General features: G+C 37.5%; 1 protein-coding gene and 1 long non-coding RNA gene across 4 annotated transcripts in view; both read left to right on the plus strand.

The window, feature by feature from the left end:
* The first annotated feature begins 206 nt into the window (after window positions 1–206).
* LOC137991051 (uncharacterized) lies at window positions 207–4045 on the plus strand. 3 transcript variants are annotated; one of them, XR_011121608.1, is made up of 3 exons: window positions 207–221; window positions 2158–2397; window positions 3847–4045. It is a non-coding gene; the product is annotated as an uncharacterized lncRNA (long non-coding RNA). The 3 variants fall into 3 exon arrangements; XR_011121607.1 differs by lacking the exon at window positions 207–221 and adding an exon at window positions 1164–1178; XR_011121606.1 differs by lacking the exon at window positions 207–221 and having other exon boundaries at window positions 2001–2397.
* A 7294-nt stretch (window positions 4046–11339) lies between these two features.
* LOC137984866 (laminin subunit gamma-1-like) overlaps window positions 11340–24656 on the plus strand; it is a 43352-nt gene continuing 30035 nt past the window's right edge. The window contains 8 exon segments of the mRNA XM_068832188.1: window positions 11340–12084; window positions 14588–14830; window positions 17499–17604; window positions 20322–20489; window positions 21198–21362; window positions 21826–21938; window positions 22686–22898; window positions 24140–24310. Coding sequence (XP_068688289.1) covers window positions 11494–12084; window positions 14588–14830; window positions 17499–17604; window positions 20322–20489; window positions 21198–21362; window positions 21826–21938; window positions 22686–22898; window positions 24140–24310 — 1770 coding nt within the window. The 5' untranslated portion in view covers window positions 11340–11493.

The following is a 24656-nucleotide window of genomic DNA, read 5'->3' on the forward strand; positions in this document are numbered from 1 at the left end:
TACAATGAAATAATTTCGTCATTTCGAGACAGTTGAGTCGTCGGTGTGTTGGCGTGGTGCTGCAAGTTCCGTTGAGACGAAATGTAAACACTCAAGAATTTACCGTTGATCATGATATGGCAAATATCTGTTGACTTCATTGAAACGATCAATATTTCTGGCACGATAAGCTTTATACAGCCCGGAAAATTCTAAATAATGCATATTGAGTCATTTCCATGGTAGGGTTCCTGATGGGTAACTATTTCGTTTTATTTTTTAATTCTCTGCAAGTTGAAAGTACAGACAATAATCATTCTCTGTAAAAAAATAAATAGTCGCATTTTGCCGAATTGAATGAAACTCACATGGTTCTTTTTACAAAAACGCCGAAATCGATGGCATGATGCAGTCACGCTGGCAAAGGAATAAATTCACACAACTCTAGCCAACACATTTGAGTTATATGACGTTCATTAGCCAATACATGTTTTTGAAAATTGTGTCAGGATTAACCCAATGTGTGAATAGTGTTTCGTAAGTGATTTTGTCTTAAATTTAGCAATAAAGCATAAAACAAATAATTCTTGAAAACCGCGGAAATTGTACTAAATTTCAACAAACGGAGTTTGCTTTCTTAATAGCGCGGCAAAAACATAAAGCACATCGCTGAGCACATCTTTCGTGGAAACTGCCAGGATTACTAAGAAATTTAACAATGAGGGTTATAGAATAAATAATTCTTAGATACCTAACACATTCTTATAAGCTCAATGAATGATTCTGAAGGCTTGTTTTAAGAGTTTTGCCTATAATCGTTTAGTGTTTAGCTGTCTAATTTAAATTACACTAAATATTAGAGTCCAATCTTGCTTTTACAAAACACTGTTTTCTGTTGATTTTCTAAATTTATTAGTCAACTTTCTTTCTACCTTGGAAAAAGCAAAAAGAGGAAAAACACAAGGCGTGATTTTGTATTTATTACTTTAATTATATAGGCAAAGTTTCCTTGTCAAAGAAAAAAAGGGAACTGTAGTTAGAAGAAGTGCACAAGCCGGCAAAATTGACAGCCTGACCCTAATCCAGTTTTAGTTTGGTGCTATCGTTTCAAGCTATTTCAAGCCATCAGCAAATGTTTCATATGATTCGTTTCGATTTAAATTTTTTCTCTGATTTCGATGGATAGTTGAAAGCTAAAGGTGAGTGTCTAGTAGTACAAGCGCGCCCTCTCATACACCTTCCTTTAAAGCATCGCAGGTGTATAGCTTCTAATTAATTAAATATAATATTGTTATAAAATGGTTGGTATGCAGTGTATGTTGTTATGTTCGTCCTTTGAGCAATGCGCTTTTAGTTATTTTGTTTTGTCACTAAACAAACTACCGTAGCCTTTGAACTTCTCGTAATTAAAAAGATGGGTGAAATATTTGTGTCTTCGCTTTGATGCCTACCATTCTGATGCAATCAGGCAAAATGTCACAATTTAATGGGATACCTGCCATAAGCGATAAGATTCTTATTATTGGAGTTCAGTTGATGTCCATAAAAACTATACTTGTCAAAAAAGACACCATTCCTAGAAGAATAGGAATACTATCATCACGAGTGTAATGACATAAAAGAACTGCAGCTAAATACAAGTATTTCGTAACTGAAGAGCAAGATAAGAAGACATAATATTCATGGAACTGCAACGAAAGTGCCACGTTGTTTTCGTGTCTTGACGTATTGAAGATTTCACCAGCAATTAAGAATCTTATTTCCATTCACAGATAAGATAAAACAAGTCCAACCTTTTTTGGAATTTTGAATCTTCTAATGAGACGCTCCGCTCTCATTTGTCTTTAATTCTCATGTCCAAACAACAGCCGTAAAAGCTTTCACCGTTAAATAGACAACCATGTAGGATTGCTGGATTCCTATCTGATTCATAGATCAACAATAATCTAACATAATTAAAACTCAATCAGCGTTTGAACTCCATAAAATTCAATGTGATCATTACATGACTCGATTTCGTTTACACTTGAGATCCGTCCGGAAATTTTATTCTTTGCCTCAAAACACTGTTTGTATTCCATCTGTCATAAAAAACAATTTATTTCCAATTGAAAGTTCATTAGACTTCGATTCCGGTAACGCGGAAATGACAGGGGCCTTTCTTTTGTCTTTGATCAGAGATAAAACAGGGACTTTTCAGTACTCTACAAAATTACAGTTTTTAGCCATCGACAGACAGCCTGCTCTCCGGCTCCTACCAAGAAAAGAAGAAGTGAACTTCGCCTACCAACGATGTACTCCAAAGTTTTCGTCTTTTTTACTCTTCTAGTCCTCTGCGTTTCTTTCCTTCCAGAAGGTGAATCTTTCACAGCCGGAGGCGGAGGGAATATTCCTCGAGGAGCGAAACGGGCATTTGAGGTAAAGCTTACAAAAACTAATCATTTCCATCGTTTTATCCCGAGGCTATACTTTTAGAAATTCGGAGCAGTGAATAACAAATTAAACGACCATGAAGGCAGACGGAAAGAATTTCAACAAATTGATATAAGATTTGACAAATTTCAACTTTGCTCTTTGCGAATGGTGTGTGCTTTACTTATTAATGAGTCCATCTTGCGCTAAGATGTTTCGTTGAAGTTAGCGGAATATTAATTGTTCCGTAAAATAAAATAAAGTAAGGTATAAAACGTTCATGGTCAAAAATAATTTCTTAGCCAAAGTTAATTCTCTCGAAGCAAAAGCATGAAGATGAATAATAATCATTGAGTAAGGCTTCTAAAAGGTTAGTGACAAGAGAATAAGGAAGACTATTTGCAATTAAGTTAATTTTCTCTTTAATTCTAGCCTGGTAGAAAATACTTGATTATCTGCTACCAAAATAATATCGGCATAAGTTGTTCTGTCAATTGTTTCAAATGTCGAATTGTGCCTTTCTTTCGGGGAGTTCTCAAAACAATTTCATCACTTTCATCGTTCATATTCATTTCTAAGCGTTTTAATTCACTGCAGTTAAAAATATTTGGTGTAGGTGTTTAGCTTTCAGTAAGTTTTAGGGGCACCCAACGAGAATATAGTTCAAAACCACTTAAACATAGCATTATTAAACGTATTTTAGTATTTAAACGGTAGATATAGGCATATTTTTTATCCCCTAAAAATTTTTCATCTGTTCGGATTTCCTAGCTGAAAGTCTAGTGATCTGAAAATTATAGGGATTTCGAAACTTTCAGCCAGCAAAAAGGCTCCCGAAAATTCTAGGTGACCTTTTTAGGGTAAAAATTAATTTAAAATGGGCTATTATACCACTGATGTTTTAGATGTTCGGAAATCCTAGGACAGGAAGGCAAGCAAGGAATTTTACAATAAATGTTCCGAAAATTCTAGATCACAAATCGTCTTCGGAACGGATATATTCCGAAAATTGACGTTGGGTGCCCCTGAGTGTTCATTCACGTTTCAAACCCCACTCTAAAGGAGAATTGATTGTCACGTGTGGTAGCTCTACAGAACCGTGAAACTGGGCTAAAAATGTAAATTAGTACCACAGATCTCTCAGAACACTCCTGACGAACAAAACAAAAGACATCAAATAAGTTTGTCCCAAGAGACTCTCCAGATAGAAATCCTGGACTTCAAATATGAGAAAAGAAAAATTGTCAATTTATTTCCAAAATTCAATCCATTTCAGTCTTGCTCATCCTTGATAGCTACAGGCAACAAAACAGCTGGTCCAGAATGATAATACGGTTCTATGCAAAGAAGCTACAGTCTTTTCTGCCGCCCATTCAAAATGGTGGCATGGTGCCTTTAATTAATTTACAATTCTTTAACAAGCAGACTAAAATGTTGTAATTGTTCCTTTTCTAGAATCAAGTAGCAGGAAAAGAACTGTGTAGAGCTGCCAGGGAACACTGCAAGCGTGAATTTTCTGCCAGAGTAATGGAATGAAGTTATTGGCCGCTTGACAAAACTTGACTGACAATAAGAAAATATTCCATCCAAGTCAATCATGAAGAAATCGATTGTATTAAATGACAAATAAAATTTGAATTGTACATAAAGATCATTCACTGTTGAAGTTTTGGTCATTTTTGAGCTTTACTGAGATCATGACAAACGTAAGATGTTCTTCAATTCGTTGAAGCATTTTATTACCATTTCAAAAGGCTCTTTCGATTAATTATGCGGTCAACTGAGGAAAAAACGTTAACGAGCCCTGACGGGGCTGGGCTTGGGCAGGCTTGATCCTCCGGAAGGCACGTATCCTCAGAATAAGGTTCCGTTTTGGCGTCGTTTAGCCAGCCGCATTGTAGCATATGCCGAGGTGGTTAAAAGGTCTTTGAAGGTGGGCTTATCGTTTCAGGCTCATGTTGAATATAATGTGTTAGTTGGTTTTCTCCAATCGATCGGAATTCTAGGTAGATAGGTAGGTAACACCAGGCTGCAGGTTTTTCATGGATGGCGTGTTTGTACATTTGAAAAAAATTGAAACTAATACTAAGGCTAATAATACTACTTCTAAAAATACATGATCAGTCTAAAATATGGGCGCTTTTTTGGACAAAATTAAAATACTTGTTAGAAAAAGATTAATGATATCTTGGAAATACCTATTGCTTATCATCGGAAGAATGTATGTACAACCCACTGCATTTCCGTGACAATATATATGACGTCTTACGTAAATATAGAACTTCGCTAAAAAATATCTGACTTCCCGCATAAATAGACAATACTTAGCCCACAGCTTTTTCGGTCAGCTGAATCTCACTCAAGGTGGATCTAACCACTTTGAAGAGACACTCTCTTTAGAAAGATTGGCACCACACTCTGTATCACCAGAAACCCATAAGGGTTGAAACGTGTAACGCGCGTTCATAGCTTCCGAATATTCAGTGCGAACTGATTGGTTGAATGTTTCAGTGCTAAGTACCATATTTGGAAACCCCTCGCTCTTGTTGTTCCAAATATGGTACTTAGCAAATTGAATATTCAGAAGCTTGTTTCCCAGCACACAAGGGGCCGTTACACGTTTCAACCCTTATGGGTTTCTGGTATCACTTAACAGCAATGCTATAGTATCATATGAAACACCGATTATTGATCAACAAGATGCGGTCATTATTGTGACGTAATAAGCTACCTTGGCAACGGGAAAACCCAGCAAAAACACCCTATATTTTGGCCCTAGTTGCATGCCAATGTCTGCAAAACAAACTCAGTAACCCCCATATTTTATTGCTAAAACGTGATCAGAAGGCCAAGATGAAACTTTCTGCAAAGTTTAAAAAGATTCTGTAAGGCAGAATCAGAGCCACCTTTAAAAAATTACAGATTTAAGGTGGCTCTGAATCGACCGTGCAGAATTTTCTCCCGCTCCAACGAAGGGAAGAAGAGAGACCCTGGGCACGAGGTTGGACACGTTCCCGCCAAAGTTGTGTTCAATATGGTGGAACACAAATACATGCAGTGGAACCCCCCTTACGGCCACCTTGGTAATACGGTCACCTCGTTATTGCGGCGACTTTTTTTTGGCCCGGCAAAATGGCCAGACATTCTCTTATAGAAAACCCCCGCTAATGTGGTCACCCGTTAATACGGCCAATGGCCACAATTTCAAATTCCGAACATTAGAATCCTCTATAATTTCACTCCGTTAATACGGCCACTTGCGCTAAATTAAGAAAATCAAAACGCCTGTGACATGTCAATTTCATTGACCTTTGTTATTTACCACTGTAATCGAACAGCCGATTTACTTTACAACATACTGTCAGCAACTCTCCTCCCTGTTTTCATTACAAACATGATCTTCACACTACTGTTATATCCAGTAAGGCAAATCGCAAAGGGATTATAAGTCATTGTGCTTTTTCATCAAAAGCAGGATTGATACTAAAGTCTTTCGGTTAGGTATTAGGGCGGCTTCCGTTTTTTAGAAGCATAGTAAGTTGGGCCTGTTCTTGTTTAGATTTTATGCTCAGAACATACAGTAAGTACATTCAACAATTTTAAGCGTTTGACCTATAAAGCTACTGAGCGAAGTTTCAAGTATTTTATACAATTACTGTACGTACATTCCTGTTGTTTGTTAAAGAGAAACGTTGTTTTGGAAGTGCAAATGCGATATTTGTCATTACGGTCCTTTAGTCATGAATTTCACCATACCCCAGTAATACGGCCAATTTTTTTCGGCCCGTTGATGACCGTATTAACGGGGTTCCACTGTAATTCAACAGATTGGTACAAGCTGTAAACTCGTTTAAAGAATCCAGCAATGATGCCAATAGTGCTTCATGCGGATACATGTGATCGAGCCATAAACAAAAACACGACTGCTGGTAGGGAAGCTTCCGTTAGGCAGAGTCGATTTCAATTTACAGTTTCCCCAAGCAGTGCCCTGGCGCTAGGAGACCAAACACTAAATTGGAAAGCCATCATCAGTTAGAGCTATCGCTTTCGGGTCCATTCCGATATTCTCCCTTTTTGGTCCAGGAGTCTTGATTGACTGAGGAGTTTGTTCCGAGATTGTTTTTATCTGTTTCAGCTCCCTGTCGAAATTATGTGTTGAGATTTGCCGGACAAGAGGACCTAGCTAGCCTGAAATGGCTACCGAGTAGTCAAAGAATGGATTTAAACATTTTAACACTTACACACAAGGCGTTAAACGATAGCTTGTTCACAAAGTACTTAACATTTTCATTGCATGCATTGTGTCGATGCATATAATTTAAGATCTTCTTCTGCACCCGTACTAACTCTTCCTCGAGAGTCGGGAACTTTCAGCATACGGCAGCTGCAGTGTTTAACAAACTCCCAGCTGACTTGAGGAATATCACTGACTATAACACGTTTTGCCGAAGTGTAGGAAAATACCTAAGAAGTTTTAGTCACTCTCAGCAATTTAGGAATTAAGGACATCGTTATTATTGTAGTTTTATTGAATTAATGTTTTACAGGGAAAGAGCCATTTTAAATTTTTGTAGATCCTGTAAATAAACCATTATTATTATTAGGTAAAGATTATAGCTATATTGCAAATTAAAACAATATAGCCCAATTGAGGAACCACCAAAAATTTTGTTGGCCCCTTTCACAACTTCGTTTTTATCATGAATTTTACTCCATGTCACTCTCGACAAGTCCTGATAACACTTTCGGATTATTGTCTCAATGTCCATTAAAATTGTCTTCTGCATCTCCTCAACAACCTGTTTGCACAAATCGTTGTTTCAAAAATATTTTCCAGTTCCTTTATTGTCTCTTTTATGTCTCCATCGAATGCACTGATCACAAGAGGCACAACTCTTACTTTGAAACCAGGTCTTCGATCTCTAAGTGCAAATGCAAGCTGTCTGTAATTTGCTTTTTCTCAGTTCTCTTCTTTTCGATGTTATTTTCTTGTGGGCACGCCATATAACATATCCAGATACTCTTCTTTTCTTTTTCTTCAAGTATCAAATCTGTTCTTCATAGGCTTTTTTGTAGTCGTATAAGGCTACTGCCAGATTTCGGTGGTACGTCTTAACCTCTTCCGTAATGGACCTGTCTATAATCAACTATGATCAACAGTACCCAACACTCCTGCTACTGCTCCTAATTGCCCTTCATCCCAAATCACATTGTCCATGGCATGCTGTCTCATATATTTACCAACCAATCATGCAAGAGGCTTATACGAGGTGTTCATACATATAATTGGACGTTGGGAGTAATACTGTCCTTCCTGATGGCCACCAAACTGGTATTAACTTATTATCATGTTAATTTTTTCAAAGGCTCTCTTCAGTGCCTTTTGGCTGGTTTTAATCTTTTCCACCTGAAGTTTTGGATCCCATCAATTCCTAGTACCGTCCAATTTTTCGTTTTGTAGGACTCTTTAGTAAGGTTTTCTTCTGTGATGTTGAATTCTTTCACATTCCTAACCTTTTCTCTTAGTTGGTCGCGCACACTTTCCATCCATGGCATTTCCGGTGTTCTTTTATCTTTTTCCCATATGTCTCCCCAAAACTGGACAAACTTGTCCATCTCAGGTATCTGCCCTTCGTGTTTTATTCTTCCTTTTTAAAAAAGTTCTTTTGGTCCCTTTCAAAGTTGACATTATCCATTACTCTTTGCTTTCTCTCAATCATCTTCTGCAGTTTAAGTTTCTTGTACCTGAGTTTGTCAATCCAAGTTTCCTTGTGTAATTTTAATGTCCTCGTTGTTGATTCCACACCGCCCATTAATTTTTGTAATTGCTTCAGGAGTTCTTTCTCTTTTGTTGTTGCTTTCCTCATCTCAGTCCTTCTACGTACATGTATCTCATTGCTGGCTCTTGCCATTTGTTGTCTGAGTTTTTTCATCTCCGCCTTGGGTTTCCTCTCCCGTCTGTTTCCATTTGATGGTTTTTGTTTTCCTTTGGCCTTTCTCTCCTTTAGCACTATTCCTGTTTTGGTCGCAATAACCTTTCCCAATGAACAAACCTTCTCTGTAATCTCAGGGATGTTCTCGTCTCCATGCAGGTACTGATCTAGTATCCTGTTTGCACTTTCCTCAATCTCTGGTGTTAATTTAAGTTTACACAGCTTTTCTCTGGGTTCCAGTTCTAACATGGCACTATCATGGATTCAGATCTTCTAACAGTTGGCTGAATATTTCTTCCAGTTCTTCATCTTCTTCTCTGATTTCTGTTCCTGGTTCCTGTTCTCTAGTGATTTCATCCCTTAAATCTTCTATAGTAGCTTCAAGTTCAGTTTCTGACACTCCTGCATCACTTCATGTTCTCTCTCTTCTTATTGCTCATTGCGAAGCTGCAAGTCTACACCATTCCTTTTTCTTACTAACATCAAGTTCTTTACCTCCGGTTCTCTCACTTTAAAACGTGATGCATTGTCTCTGAGCTTTTGCATGCTAGTATTTGCGTATTCTGGGTACTCTAAATCCCATCTTTCTTTTACTCTCTTCATGAATCCTCGACCTTTTTCTCGTTCCTTTCCATCAATTTGCAACAGTTTGATTTTCATTTCTGTAGTCCATTCAGTGTTTCTTTGTACTTTGAGTCCCAGTCTCTTCTCCCCGCTCCCCATCCTTCCTTTACAAAACGCCCTGCATTATCAACTAAATATTGTGCTGTTCTCTTCTTTTCTGGAAATTCGTGGTCCCATCGATCTCTTATCCTTTCCATGAAGTTTTTAACTTTCTGTCTTTCTTCTCTGTTGGTTTGCACTAATTTTTGTTTCTCTTCATTTGTCCATTCTCGATTGTTCATGGTATGAACTCTGTTGTGTTTTATACGGCCTGCTTCATTTTCAGTTCTTCAAATTTTCAGTTCTTCAAATGAGCTTTCAGAGGTTACTAGGAGTATGGGATGTTAGTTCGATTATTTTTTCAGTCCATTGGAGGATGCAGCTTGTGTCTTGGCTCCACCCACTCCACCCAGGTTTCCTGTTCTCCTTAATTGGGGATATGAAGGTTTTTCTGGCCTCTCTATTTCGATTCATGTTGACTTCGCTTTTATCGCATCTTCAGTCACCTATAAAACTTTTGCCTGGTACTTGGAGCAGGCCTTATCCTCCAAGTGAATGTTGTAGTTTTGCGTGTTTGTTCAACCGGTAGAAGGTCATAATCATAGCGGTACCATCGAGGAAAAGGGAAGTTGCTCGGTTGCGGCGTGCAAATGTTACTCACACGTAGTGGTTGGGTCTTTGGGTATGGTGAAGGCGAATTTACAAACAACAAACAGAATCTAAGAACAGAATTTCTGCGGAAAGCGCCATTGGTTGAGACTGAAAAGATATTGCGAAAGCTTGCCCTCAATAGGACATTTGCTTGATGACGCCGTTTGACTACAAGTACCAGAATCCTATAGCCTGGTTTTCACTTTTACTACACGTGTAGTAACAGTCAACGGAAAACCCACCAAATCGCTCAAATTCACCATTTTCAGCCGCAGAAATGACAATACACAACAACTGAGGTAGGTTTACGTTTATTTTGAGCTTTAACATAGTCATTTCTCGATGTAAGTTTACTATATTAGGACTCTTCAATATTCCCATACATTTCTTTATATTTCGAACATACAAATAGACACACTGTTTGTGTGGGCGCCCTGTGGTGCTTGCGTCGCTAGTGAAAACTGCCAGTTTTCACTAGCGACGGGGCTTACAAGTTTTGCTTGTCTCATGCGAATAGTCCCTATGCATCACCGTGTCACGTGATCTTGCAATCATAAAGCATGGTCGTGGTACAAAATAGATTCCAGAAATGGAAAGAGCGAGATGAAATTAGTTAGAACGTCAGTTTTGAGGCCACTGACATATAAGTGCGTGATTTTAGAGCGGTTTGAAAGTTTGAAGAATGTAAAAGTCAGAATTATGTACTGGATGGCAATTGCAAATCCAGCAGCTATTTTCCATTTACATTGTGTGTAAATCTCAATTAAGTTTAAAAAACCTCTTATCTAAATGTCGGTGGCCTTAAACTTGACGTTTTTACTAATTTCATCACGCTCTTTGCATTTTGTACAACGACGATTTTTTATGATTGAAAAGGTCTCGTGACACGATCATCCAACGGGCATACTACAGCTATTTATTTTCACCCCGCTGAGAATACAAAATTTAAATAAGAAAAGAAAAGCAAACTGAATTCTGATAGTTGTAGTCAAATGATACTATCGTGAAAATTGACTATTGACAAATCAAAGCTTAGGCTGTGCAATTTAAAAATAATAATAACGATAATAATACAGGTAATAATAGGACCGTCGTTCCTTTTACGTCCTTGGTAATTCCGGAAGACATTTTTGAAAATTTGCAGAATTTGGGACAACCTGCTAAATTTCCGCAGATCTTTTCCGTTAAGATCTTGTTCCATGGAATAAGAAATTTGGAAAATTGCGGCCTTTGGCAAACCTCGAATCCAGGCTATCTCTCTTCTCCCCCATTGTCGTATCTCTGTGTATCTCTTCTCTAACTCTTCTCCTCCCCGACAAGGGAGAAGAAAGATTCAGAATGTATCAGCACTTTTACATGTTTTTGCTGAGTTGACTGTTGATTTGGTTTCCTAGCAGCGACGGCGCGGTGAAGCATCTATGGTAACCGTTTGCCGAGTAATAAGAATATGATTTGCATTCCCAGTTCCCTATTCTTTATATTCTTTTCCAAGCTAAATGAAATTTATTTTGCTATTTTTCTGTGTCTTAAACTGGTTTTAGATTGTTCCTAAAAGTTTTGTAATCTTTATGTGCATCACAGGTTAATTATTTCTCTCTAATAAAGTTGATATAATTTGGACAAGTATGATTTGATTGCAATTCTCATTAGGTATGTCCGTCAAATAATTTGGCATTCAAATCACTCAAGCAGTCAAATGCTTCGAGCCAAAAAACTGGATGCAGCATGTCCCAGAGCATGTGTATGTAGTGATCGACCTGACTGAGAACACTGGATGCTTGAGCTAAGTTGAAATGAAAATATGAGGTGTAATCAACGAGCAATGAAGTTGGAAAGATAGCACTTTGGAACGAAAATGTGCCGCCCTCGAAGACGCTTTATGTCACAACGTTGTTCGAATTGCGGGATTTCGAACTTCGTTCTCTTATGCCTCCTCGTAATGTTTTCAACTGAGACTGTTTTTTGTCAGACATCATGCAGTACAGGACCTTGTTACCCACCTCCTGAAGACATTTCTGGGAAATTTAATTTGACAGCGAATTCAACTTGTGGTGAGCTTTCGCCTGAGAGCTACTGCTTTAATTTGCAGTGTGACAAAGTTTGTGACGCGAATAATGAATCATTGAAACACCCTGCCAGTAATGTGCACGATTCTTCTTTTGATTCGTTTTGGAAATCGAAAAACTTTGAGTACCCCGTCTCCTTACAGCTAGACATCGGAAGAAACATGCTGCTTTATCGATCCGTGGTTAGTTTTTACCATGAGCTTCCATCCGCCATGTACTTTTTGAAGTCGAACGATTCCGGAGAAAGCTACAGCCCTCTCATATTCTTTGCTACGAATTGTACGGAGTATTTCAACATGCGAGAAACCGGAGAAAAGGAGATAAACGCTTTGGAGGTTCAGTGTTTTAAGATCGATACTGCAGTCAATGTTGATAAGCAAGTAAGTTAATTATATTTTTCATTCGATTCATGAATCGGTGCATTTCCGTTGTCTGGATGATTCTAGCTAAGGGCTTGATGAAATGGATTTCAACTGTTGTTGTCCTAGAATCGGTTATTCTGTGGTTATTCTGTTTTTTATTGGCGAGTGTTCGTGCTTATGACTAAGGTTTGAAATTACCTGCACATGTATATTAGTTGACGTTTGGTCAGTTAGACGCAAAATCTTGGTTTGTAATTTTACAGTTGGTCAAAGGTTTGCGCCATGCTTTAGCGAGCTTCCTCTTCTTTTCTGGATAGCCAGATGAAAAAGTATCCCAGATGCCAGCCTTTCTCACCTTTTGTATACATAAAATCCTAGAAACAGATCTAGAATGTTTAGAAACCTCGTTGTATCCAAGGGTCGAATTGCCGTTCCACAATCGTCCGCTAAGAAAATTTCACCTACCACTGTATCTTTGATTTGCTTATTTGAAGCCCACAATTTGTACGTTGTCTCGTAAGTACTACTAACATAATTTTAGCACAAATTTTGGAAGATTTTCTGTTTCTGGTTACATGTGATTGCCTCCAGAAATAATATTATAATCGTACCACTATTTTTCCACCAAACTATCAATTTCATTGTGTAAATAACATCATCATATGAATCCATGTATGGATTCCCTTATTATCGTATTGTTGCCACTTATCAGACGTAAAAGTCTTAAATGATTTTGGAAATGTTTTTCTCTGTTAATTTTCGTCATAACAACATGGCGCTGTCTTAATTTGAGTTCAAATTCTTGCAAGATTACGTTACCAGGTAGAGAAAATCGTCATGTGCAGTGGCCTCAAGCCTCCCACTTGAAAAAGATTCCCCTTTTCAGGAAAAAAAAGAATTTTATTATTAGTATTAGCTTTAAGCTAACACCATTCCTTCTTCATTAAAAAAGAAGAAATTTAAACATGCTGCATGTGAACCACAGTATGGTATTTATTTATTAAATTTTCATTCACCTAAAGTTCTGGCCCCAGTTGTTCAAACAATGGATATCCGCCAGATAAATTACTATCCAGTGGATAAGTCATTACAGGGAAACCAATTGTGCTATCCAATAGATAATGATTTATAAATAGCATTATCTGTCTTTTGAACAACTAGGGCCTGAAGTTCGACATTTGTTAAATGTACTGTGATTGTATCATTGATGCAGGTATAATTTATTTGCATGTCGTCATAAGTAATTTAAATGTTACCTGTTGGGTTTACTTACTATTTTTTATAACAATGATAATCAAGATATCTGTCAATCTAAATAATTTTATAGTATACAAACTAATTAAAACTTGAACTGGGACGAATTGATTTTAATAACGTTATTATTAATTTGAACTAGGTATACATGTAAATAGGGGATATTACATGGCCGTACAGAAATAGTAAATTTCCCTTTGAGTGTTGAAAAATATTTTACGAGTGAGTGCAGCGAACAAGTGAAATATTTTTCAACATGTGAAGTGAAATTTCGTATCTCCAAGCGGCCATGTAATATTCTATTTATTATATAAACACCAATGAAATACTAAATCACGTGTGAAGGTATAATTCACTGGCTAGGTGAATATTTCATTGACCAGCAGGTGTTTTTATTATAAAATATATTATCTCCCACTCAATTTAGCAGGCTGTACTGCTATATACATGTATGCCCTGCTAAATGACTCGTACAGCTCTAGGTGTCATTTTCTTCAATATTCTATTGTAATAACTTACTGTCTGTCCAGAAATGCAGCTACAGGTGTAATGGCAAAAATTGACAATTTTATCTCGTAATTTGTTGACGTGGTACATCTATGTGTAAAATTTTATGTTATATTATTGGCACCTTGATCTTTCCATTTCTGGCCTTTGTTATTTTCCTCTCAATTTGCTGGCTTAACATTGAATTCTTGGACACGGATGCCAAAGGTTGACCATACTCTTTCAGTGCCTTGTCTGGATTACATATGTAGCAACACTGACTACATTATATTTACTTAAATTAGAATCTTTGAAGCTCATTTTATGATGCAGAATTATTCCAGTTCAACTGAAATACTAGTTAACCTTATAAAGCTTGAGGGTGATTACAAAGTTGAAAAATGCGAGCTTGTAACTGATACAACTTACCAGAACCTCCCTCCTGGAACTTTATTATAAGTACAGTAAGAAATAATTAATTTTATACATGTGTACCTGTGTTACAGAAATTTAGAAATGTTGACAGTTGAAGACCTTTGAAGCTGAATTCAGCTGAACTACACGTTGTAGTTGTCTAAAATTCAATTTAATGTTGATTTTTCTTATAGAGATTAATTGTAAAAATATTAGTAACTAGTTCTCTTGCTGGTTGAAGCATTGAAAAGGGACAAAACAAGTCTGTGCTCTAATCTTCCATCCTTTTCCGGGGGTTTAACTTAACCTTTATTGAGGACTGGATCAAACGTTTTGACCTTTTTTGCACTTTCTCTTTTATTTACAGCTCTCTTACACTCCATTGGTTGATGAATCTGTAAGTGAGCGCCTCCTCAGTGACAAGAGACTACAAGAGTCCTTCCTGATAACAAATCTCAAACTTGTGCTAGTAAAGTTTGTTACAGCTAGTCCATTTAACCCAGATGAAATCTCAGACTCTCTCAAAAGAGCTTTTTATTTTTCTGTGAAAGACTGGGATGTACAGGCCTCTTGCTTTTGCAATGGACAAGCATCAAAGTGTGATGATAATGTAAGAAATAATCCAAGTCATTTACGAGTACACTGTATTTCATGACCATGTGATAAAGTTCCTTATATTATGCAGTAAGAATCCTAGCCTCCTACGCAGACACTTTAGGGGTTCATCACACGTTCCTCCCCCATGAACGTCTGCTGAAATGTAAACCACTTCCGTTCATAGATTACGGACCAATTAGAGGTCATTTTCCAGTTGGCATAATTTCGCACCATGTTAATTATTTGCTATCTACAACACAATTAGTCAATGCTGATTGGTTTCTTTGAAAAGAGGAGAAACTGACTGTGAACGGTCCAAGTGGTTTTTTGTTTCAGCAGACATTCGTGGGGGACGAATGATTGATGAAGCCAGTAAGAATGTCTACATGGGAGGTTATACAACTGTAAGAATCCTAACTGTGGGACTCCTTGTGGCTCATAATCCAATCAGATGCTATAAATTAATTTTTTTGCAATGGATAGTTTCCACTCATGAGAACACATTCATGAATTAAAATTTTAAAAGTGGTGACTTTTAATTCACTGAACTCTTGTTAAGATTCTCAGTCACCAAGCAGACAGTCTCTCCCACCCAAATTTAGGGATATTTAATTTGGGGTATCACCCCTGGGGACCTTGTCTTTATGGGGGTTGCCAAAATTAAGATACCCCATTCTGTCTGTAATGTGCTTGCATGGCTTGAATCTTTTTCTGTTTTGAACTTGGGGATAATAGTTGCACTTGTTGTCCAATTTAATTTGCACTGCTGCATTATTTAAGAAGGGGTAGTGATGTTACGTTCTTCCCATGCAATTCTGCACACTAGCTCAATTCTTTAGTCTATAGGTTTAATTCCTTGAAAGGGTCCAGGTGTTATATTTCGCTTGTTGTCAAATTTTGAATTGTTCAAAGTGTCAAATGAGAGAACTGATCCTCGAACTTTAATGGGTTTGAATCCCAATGAAGCCACTTGAATTTCTCAGGTGTCTATAATTATTGCTTAATAAGGTTACCATATATACCTTCAGGGGTGTTTCGCGTCTGAGCGTTGCAGGGCGTCCGGTTTAAACTGTTACAGTAGATACCTAAAGCCCTATATCAAATTAAAGCTTATACTCTAGCTGGCTATCAAACCATATCAAGAATTTTGAAATTAATTGAATTTTCACGACCTCTAAATGCGAGCTTCCGAATCATCTTTTCAAAGCTACAAGTCAAAGCAAATTTTGCTTTTCGCTATTTAATACTTTGTTCCTCTGTTTCCCGACCCAAAGCGCTGGGTTTTGCCATACTCAGCTACAGTGAAAAGTTATACAGGGATCGCGTTAACGCAGAAATCGTGCATTTTTACGCAAATAAAATCCAAAAAATGCATCATCGAAATTTTAATGCGTCCCAGGACGCAAGGCACTGACTTAAATAACTCACACAACTTGCATTGATTTGTCAGTATATTCTGTTGTTTGTAAAACTGTTGGAGCGATCTGTGATCATAATTGAAGTTCTAAGAAATGGGGTTTAAAACATCTAAAAAGGTTAAAACTAAATTTTCGACCGTCTTCTGCGGTCTTCTTCAGAGGAATGTACTCTGCAAGTCACTGAATGCAAATATATACCAAAAGACGTCACTGTTCGTTGCTCCTAAGGCAGGAAACCAGTGATGCGTAAAGCCTTGGAAAGGGTGCTCTTTTATTAACAGAGTTCTTGTCCAGGAATGAATGTAACGGCTCTAGAAAAAGCCTTTGTCGGCCGGTCCTATGCATATGCGTCAATATTAATTCCAAGTTGGTTACTCTCTTTTTCTCATAATTTAAAACATACTCTTTTTCTCGCAGAGGGTCACCAAGATTTTGGGACCCCCAAAAAATGCTTGGGACCCCAATTTGGCCAAACATGCGGGTCCCAGGACCTGGATTGAAAAATCCTAGTGCCATCCCTGGTTATAGAATGTTTTCGAAATAGTATTTAAAAAATGTGAAGTGTTCGTACAAATATCGCTCTCAGAGAAAAAATGTTTTGAAATAAAAAATTCGCAGACACAGTTTTGTTGCTTATATGTTAACCTAGCCACTGTCAAAATTTGGGGGCAATTGGACAAATTCCCTGTGAGGTTTAGCTCTTTGAAGTGTCCGCTTCAAGTGAAAAAATTGATTCGAGAAAACAGCGCTAAAACTGTCAATCAGACTGGTAATTTTTACTTCCGGCCAAAACGTAAAACCACTATATTTCTCCGCCAATATTTAATCTTTTAATAATTTCTTTTTTACGTTAGAGATCCCATTTCGAGTTCATTACTTTAACCGAAAAATCCAAATTTGAAGAAAATTGTCAATCTGAAGGTATATGGTAACCTTAACTCTTTCACCCCTGTGGGGTTCCCCATTGACGAGTAAAATCGTCTGGTGTTAGACAGAGTAAAATCTATAAGTAGCACTCTTGGGAGTGAAAGGGTTAATGGGGATATAGTTTTTGAGTGAATCTAGCTGTTGTTAAATTGTCCAGCTATTAAGCGTGAGGATCATTTCTCTCATTCGTCTATAACCTGCACTTCATTTTGTCCAAAGTGTACATGTATTCACTAGAAAAGGTAATGATGAGGTGGATTATACAGTCACATGTGCAGTAATACTATTAAAAGTCTTAATATCATTTTAATAATGTCATCTTTTGCTGTTATGTAGGATGTTTCAAAGTGCATATGTGAGAGAAAAACTGATGGACACAATTGTGAGAGATGTTTGCCACTATTCAACAACAAAACCTACCGCTTCAGAGAGGCTTGTGAAGGTCCTTATACAACTATAACTACATTAAATAAATGTTTAGTCAAATAGAATGGTCCTGATATTAAACATCTCATTCCTTCAAATAGCAACCTGGTAGCAAGCAGTTTGCCAAATATTAAACCCACTGGCTCCTCAGGGATTGAGACTCAGGCTGTTTAAAGCCAGTGAGACAATTTTACTCGTCAATGGGCGGCATCCTAGGCCGCCTGCAGGGTTCTCCCTAGTTTTCAGCACAACTGGTAAGAGACCTTTTCAAACCAGTAAGGCATTTGGTTAATGTTGGACGTTCTGCTAAGGACAAGCATCTTCTGAGCGTTTGCAGGTGGTAATAAGTGCTCTTACAAGCGGTAAATTTTACCGGTTACCGCCTGATAAGGAGAACCCTGTGTCTGAGGTCAGTCAACAAGTTAAACCTGTCCTTCTTATTGATGCTAATGAAATAGTAAGTCACTTTTTCATAAGATTCAAAATTCAAATAATGACAAGTAAAATGTGATGCAAAGATGCAACCAAAACTAGGAGAAATGAAAGCATTCTTTTTAAACTAGGCAATATTTGCTGTTACTAATACATACATGTACATGGCTGCCATGCTACATTATGGCCTGAGCTTCAAGATGTAGTGGCTGGCTTAGGATCCAGACTCCTATGACAGTACCGTAACAGTAACTACATTCCCTTTATGCATTGACATGATTGACATCAGTAACAGACTATATAAACAACACAAACTTGTCAACCAACAGTTTAAATTTTTAGAAAAACAATACACTGTAAGCCTTGAAAAAAGATAAAATGGTTTTCATGGTATTATTTTTATTAATACAGTACTTTTTTGAGAGAAAATAATTGTTTTTTGCGGTAAAAGAACACTTCTCATTGTTTATCTCTGTGGCCGTGAACATGCAAGTCATGAAACCAACAATCGATCTCAGTCTACTATTGCAATGTCAATGAAACAATACCGTATTTACCCGTGTATAATACGCACTTTTTTTCCGCTAAAACAGCTCCGAAAATTGAGATGCGTATTATACACAGAATCCATTTAGACACGCGTCCCTCATTAGCATAAAAACAAGGACGCATTGGTTTTTGATTGAAAAGTAAAAGGCTTGACCAAGATCCACTAATAAATTAACCTTTCTGTTTAAATGAACAACTGAACAACATAGCCTTCACTTTTGAGCGATAAACTGAAACGTCAAAATGGCCACGAAACTCCCCGGAGTTTACGATGCCAGTCTGATAAATAACGCTCGTTAATTTCGCTGAAGATCATCCGATTTCACACTGTTATATTATAAAACTTTGCAAAGAACACAACTACCCACTACATGTTACTGGAAATATGGACAAAACGCCACTGATCTTCGTTATGCCGCCGAACTGAATGATCAACATTACACCGTGGAGAAGAAAATTAAGGTCACGCAACTGTTTTGTTGGCGCGTGCTGGTGATGGATCAAAATTAATGATGATTTTCATGAGGAAAGCGGTGCCTAAAGTTGAAAACAAGCACAGGGTTATCAGCGACGCCCAAGATAAAGGCCGACTGGATGCCGAAGGAATGAAGAGTTTGGCGTGCTCCACGTGTTGGGACTGGGGAGATGAAGAAGCCTGCTTATTTATACTTTCGAAGCTCGTGTGACTGAAAGCTTGAAAGCAGCATTTACAGAGAAAACACCAATTTAGCAGTAATTCTTGGCGGATTGACCTCAGTTCTGCCTGAATAGATGATTGAGTCGTATTTTGTCAAATATGGAGTAGTAAAAAACGATCTTGTGGACGGACAACAAGATGAACTTGTCGGTGACGAATCTTGTGCGAGAGAAGTGCTGTTTGATTGTGACTACAAGTTAAAGAGGGGCCTGTTTCAGTTTTTAAACACTTTACATAGGCTTATTTACTTTACTGTTGTATATAGCAGAGCAAATTTTCTTATCCAGGAAATGGATTTTTCCACACTAGTTTTGCTTTTTGCTTTAACTTTTTTTTCAAAATGCAGTCCAAAATTGGGGTGGGTATTATACACGGGTGCGTATTATACATGGGTAAATACGGTACCCTAATTGTTTATTTCTATCTCTGTGACTTGACACCACTCCACACCATGCAAGTACTAAAGGGCAACAAAATAGTCAGCCATTTGCTTCACGAGTTCTCCTCAATAACATGGTATTTTCTCGCACATGGTGAAGTGATTGGTTGAAGAATATTTTAAATCTTTATTTACTGAAGGTTTTTAGTGTTGACATTTGACCATTTGTGATCCCATACCAGCTAGTTTACTCCCTTTGAAAGCAATGGAGCCCAACATTTTGGCCAAAAGATGCGGCTTATACACGCTTTAATAGGCGTAGTGGCCTCATGGTTAGTGTGCTCAACTCTGGATCAAGTGGTCCGGGTTTGGGTCCTGGCCGGGGACATTGTGTTGTGTTCTTGGTCACTTTACTCCGGTCCCACGTACGGTGCCTCTCTTCACCCAGGTGTATAAATGGGTACCGGCGAAATGCGGGGCGTAACCCTGCGATGGACTAGCATCCCATCCAGGGGGGAGTTAAAAATACTCCTAGTTGTTTAAATTGCTACGGAAACTGGGGATAAGCACCGGCCTGTTGGGTCATTGGCTCGGAAAGTGCTAATACCTATACACAAGTATTTACGGTAGTTATATTTTTGGTTGCAGTCATTTCATTCTGCATTATCTTTTACAGCCTGCCAGTGCTATAATCATTCTGACCGCTGTACTTATAATGAGACCAAAGGATATGGAGTGTGTGATAACTGCACAGACAACACATACGGAGATCGATGTGAATTCTGCAAACAATCTTTCTATCGCAATCCAGCGGTTTCCATGGATGATGCTAACACTTGTCTCTGTAAGTTGGAAGTTCACAGCTTGACTTGGAAGTTTGTGCAGCATTGGTCTTTGGAACTCTGAATATAACTAATCCTATTATTAACCAATGCATCACAGAAATAACATACAGCTGTTACAGCTGTATGTTATTTGATCATCACAGCTAGTTTTGCCAAATAAACGATGTTTTCTGTATGACGTTACTGTTGGGTCAATGTGCATGCAAATGAGCTTCCAAGTCATTGAATTTTTACTTTTCTTCAGAAGTCTGCAACAAACTGTGGAGTACTGGGCCCAAACATTTTCTATTCATTTGCTGCCCTTCTCACCTGACTCAGTGTTACTTTCACATACAGTATTCAACGATTAAATTCCAATAATTCATCTATACCATGTACTATAATAGTACACTGTACTACGTGTATAGCAAGCTTAACTTTACCATCATTGATTTATGACTGTAAATTTACAGTTAGGAATTTGTGGAATTTGAATTAGTGAGGCAGGAATTTGAGAGAAAATGTTGGTCAGGGTATTCGGAGTGAAACTAGACTTAAGGCGCATTCTGCACTTTCCTGATTTTCAGGGCACAAGTAGTTAATATTTAATAATTATTGGTTTTCGGTTGTTTGTCTTTGTTTCTGTTTCCCTTTGGAGCAGTGCCATGTTGATAGTACATGTAGAGTCACACCGTCATTGGACTAAAGTAGTTTCTTCATTTCATTAGCATGTGCATGTCATGTCCCTGGTGTGAACAGTTCAGCAGACAGCCTTACATGTGATGGTGTCACAGGACAATGTGCTTGTAAGATTAATGTGACAGGAAGGGCCTGTGACATTTGCAAGGATACGTATTGGAACCTAAGAGCAAATAATGAGGCAGGATGTGAAGGTACTGTACAGTAGCTGTTTGCAATGGTATTAATTTTGTGAAAGGGGTTGTTGCATGTAAAACACTATGCCAATTTATTGGAGGGTAAGTGCTGTAAAGGTCGCAGGAGAGGAGGCAGCACTCTCATCAGCAGAAAGGTCACCATGGCATCCAAGCCACAGTCCACCTTCCAATTCACCCGTCAACAGGTTACTGACTCAGCAAAAAACCAGACTGAGTGTGTTTGGGGAAATATGTATATTCGCCCCAAAATATGAGAGGGAGGGTCCAGCTAATTAAAAGTGTGTGGCAATGCCCCTGCAAACCTCCCTGTAAAAACTGCTACATATTGGCTTGGTTTTCACTTTGCCTAAATTACATGTATGTATATTTAGCCGCATGGAAAATGTCATCAATTGCAATTTCATGAACTATTTACTTTTCATTTGCTTGAAAATCATTCTTCCTCAATTCTCTTGCTTAGATTGTCGATGCAATGTAACAGGTACCATGAATGGATCGGATGTGTGTGATAAGGTCAATGGACAGTGTCCTTGTAAACCACTGCTGACTGGACGAACATGCAATAAATGCCAGGTAAAGTTACTTAAGGAATCTACAATGTGTGTTGACTTAATTTAGTAATTTGTAATTAGTGTAATTAACATGTAATGTGACCTCATTGTTTTGAACCCCAGATTCTACACAATTCATGATTCTCCACTGAGTTTTCCTTGGGAGTTCCAATGCCTTTATTGATCATTACATAAATTTACGTGAAGTTAATACCATCAGTAAGCAATGTTGTATTATTTTGAATGTTTATAATCAGACAATAATTTTCATTTATAATGTAAAAGGTATCATGTGAATTATTGATTAGTCGGGACTTCAGAATAATACTCCTAAAATCACTTGAAGACTATCCAATATAGAATTTTCATTACTTACAATGTATGTTATTAATTCTTTACTGGTAAGCTGCAATACTGAAAACCTGAGTTTGTTCACTACATGTCCATTCATGTGACAATAAATTATTCTTGGGCTCAGGTATTATAATAAATGACATTATATATGTACAATTATTGCAATAATTAATAAAAAATTATAATAGTTTATTGTCATGTGAATGTCGGGCATGCTGCCAGTGGCATTCTCCTTATTATAAATAAACACTGTAATTACGATATACCTCTTCCCATTTCTAATGCCATACTGAGCTATCCTAATAGGTAACATTAACATTGAATTTCCTTTTCAAGTAGAACTCATTTTTATACTTAATTGGATCCATGCATATTGCAGTATTAAACTATTTTTTGTCAACCACTGTTTGTATAGGATGGTTTCTTTGGCTTGACTGCACAAAACCCAGGCTGTACTGCGTGCAACTGTGACATGGCTGGTTCAGTAAACAAGTCTTGTTCATCGACTGGGCAATGTTACTGTCGCCCAAGGTTTTCAGGGGATAAATGTGATGAGATAGAGTCAGGTTTCTTTGTGCCAAGTGTAGATTTTATGACATTTGAAGCAGAGGATGCCATGGCTGTTATTGTAAGTGCTAACAATAATGTAACAAAATCTTTTATGAGTGGAACAATTAGCATGATTATAAACTGCAAATCAGTTGGCTTAGTTGGTTAAGAATCGGACTTAACTGTGTGGGAGGTTGCAGGATCAAAAGTTCTGACCAGACCAACACTCAAGGTCTTAAACTGGAACTGAGGAGAGAAAGTGCTGCCTTTAATTAATTTTGTATTGCAAATGCAAATGGTTAGACTTTCCATGGTCTTCCAGAATAAGGATGATAAACCGTAGGCCCTGTCTCAGTCAACCCTTCAATCTTCATAAACCTGTGGGACGTAAAAAAAAGAACCCACAAACTATTTGCAAATAGTAAGGCATGGAGTTCCTGGTGTTGTGGTTTGTCCTACAAGGCAAAGATCAGGCACACCTCATGTCATTGGCCCATTTACGAATCTGTTCTGTCTGTAATTGATATGATAGAGTGGTTTTCAAATGCCAGTGTCGTAAAACCAAAACCAAAGTAATTACTTTGGCCAATCAGAAAGGATGGAGACAATCAAGTAAACCAATCAAAACTCGAAGTAATTACACATAGCCGACACAAAGCGCAGGAAAATGTGCACATGCGAGCCATGATTGGTTTTGGTTTTGGCTTTGGTTTCACTTCTGATTGGTTGAAAAAGTGGCGTGAGAATTTTGAACCAATCACTGAGTGAAGTAATGCACAACCAAAGTAATTTTGCTAATTACTTAAATTTGGTTTTATCAACGGAGTTGATAATGTAAATTGGCCACCGTACATTATCAACTCCGTTGATAAAACCAAATTTTTGTATACTACTTCCCCACCGACGCAGCACCACAGTTTCTTTAGAAACTAACCCTTCATTCATTTGCTAATTACTTAAATTGACACTCAATTGAAAACCGCTCTATTCTGTAAGTAATTTTTCTGATTGGTTTACCTAGTATACTGTACATGTGCATGTACATGTAGTATATTCTGATTTGGTAGTTCCTAATTATAATAAAATGAGCCAACAGGTCTCTTTTGTTTAATAAATAATAGCAGCCATACTGTCTATTATATCATTTTTGACAGCTTCCAGTGAGTGATCAATCTGATACACTTTATCCTTTTAAGTTACAGTTATGTCCTGAGATACCATTATTGTTGAAACTTAAGGTACATGTGTATTTTCCTGCAAGTAGGGAAAGTATTGCATGACTCTCATGTGACCTAATTTAGTTAATTTCCTCTTTTGCAGCCCCCAGAAAAAAGAATTAACCACATGACCATTGTAAATGCAGCTGGAGACAACATTCTTGTGGTGGGCGTGGATCTGAAAGAGGGTACCAATAATGCTACTCCAACAGTGCTACAGTTCACAGTTGATTTACCTAAGACAGGATTCTATAATTTGATTTTGCGGTACAAGGTGAGATCATTATTTTGCCAACTGTGTGTCTACGTTAAAGAGAGTAAAACCCACCTCTCTTCCCCGTGGTCAACTATCCTCAGATGGTTTAAACTATGGTTTAATGAGTCGCATGATTTTGACAAGATAAATGAATAATTTATTAACACTAGAAAAAAAAAATTATTATCTTTAATTAGTGGAATGGAACAGCGCATTTAACTGCTAAAACTGTAAAATGACAAAAAAAATAAAGACAATTAACAATTTATTGAAGCAAGAGATTAATGGACGAACAAATAAACTGATAATGATTGAAAATACAATCATTTACATGTAAATAGCATTGTTAGTTATCTTGAAAAAG

This window comes from Montipora foliosa, chromosome 2, assembly GCF_036669935.1.
Source record: "Montipora foliosa isolate CH-2021 chromosome 2, ASM3666993v2, whole genome shotgun sequence".
Lineage (NCBI taxonomy): Eukaryota > Metazoa > Cnidaria > Anthozoa > Scleractinia > Acroporidae > Montipora > Montipora foliosa.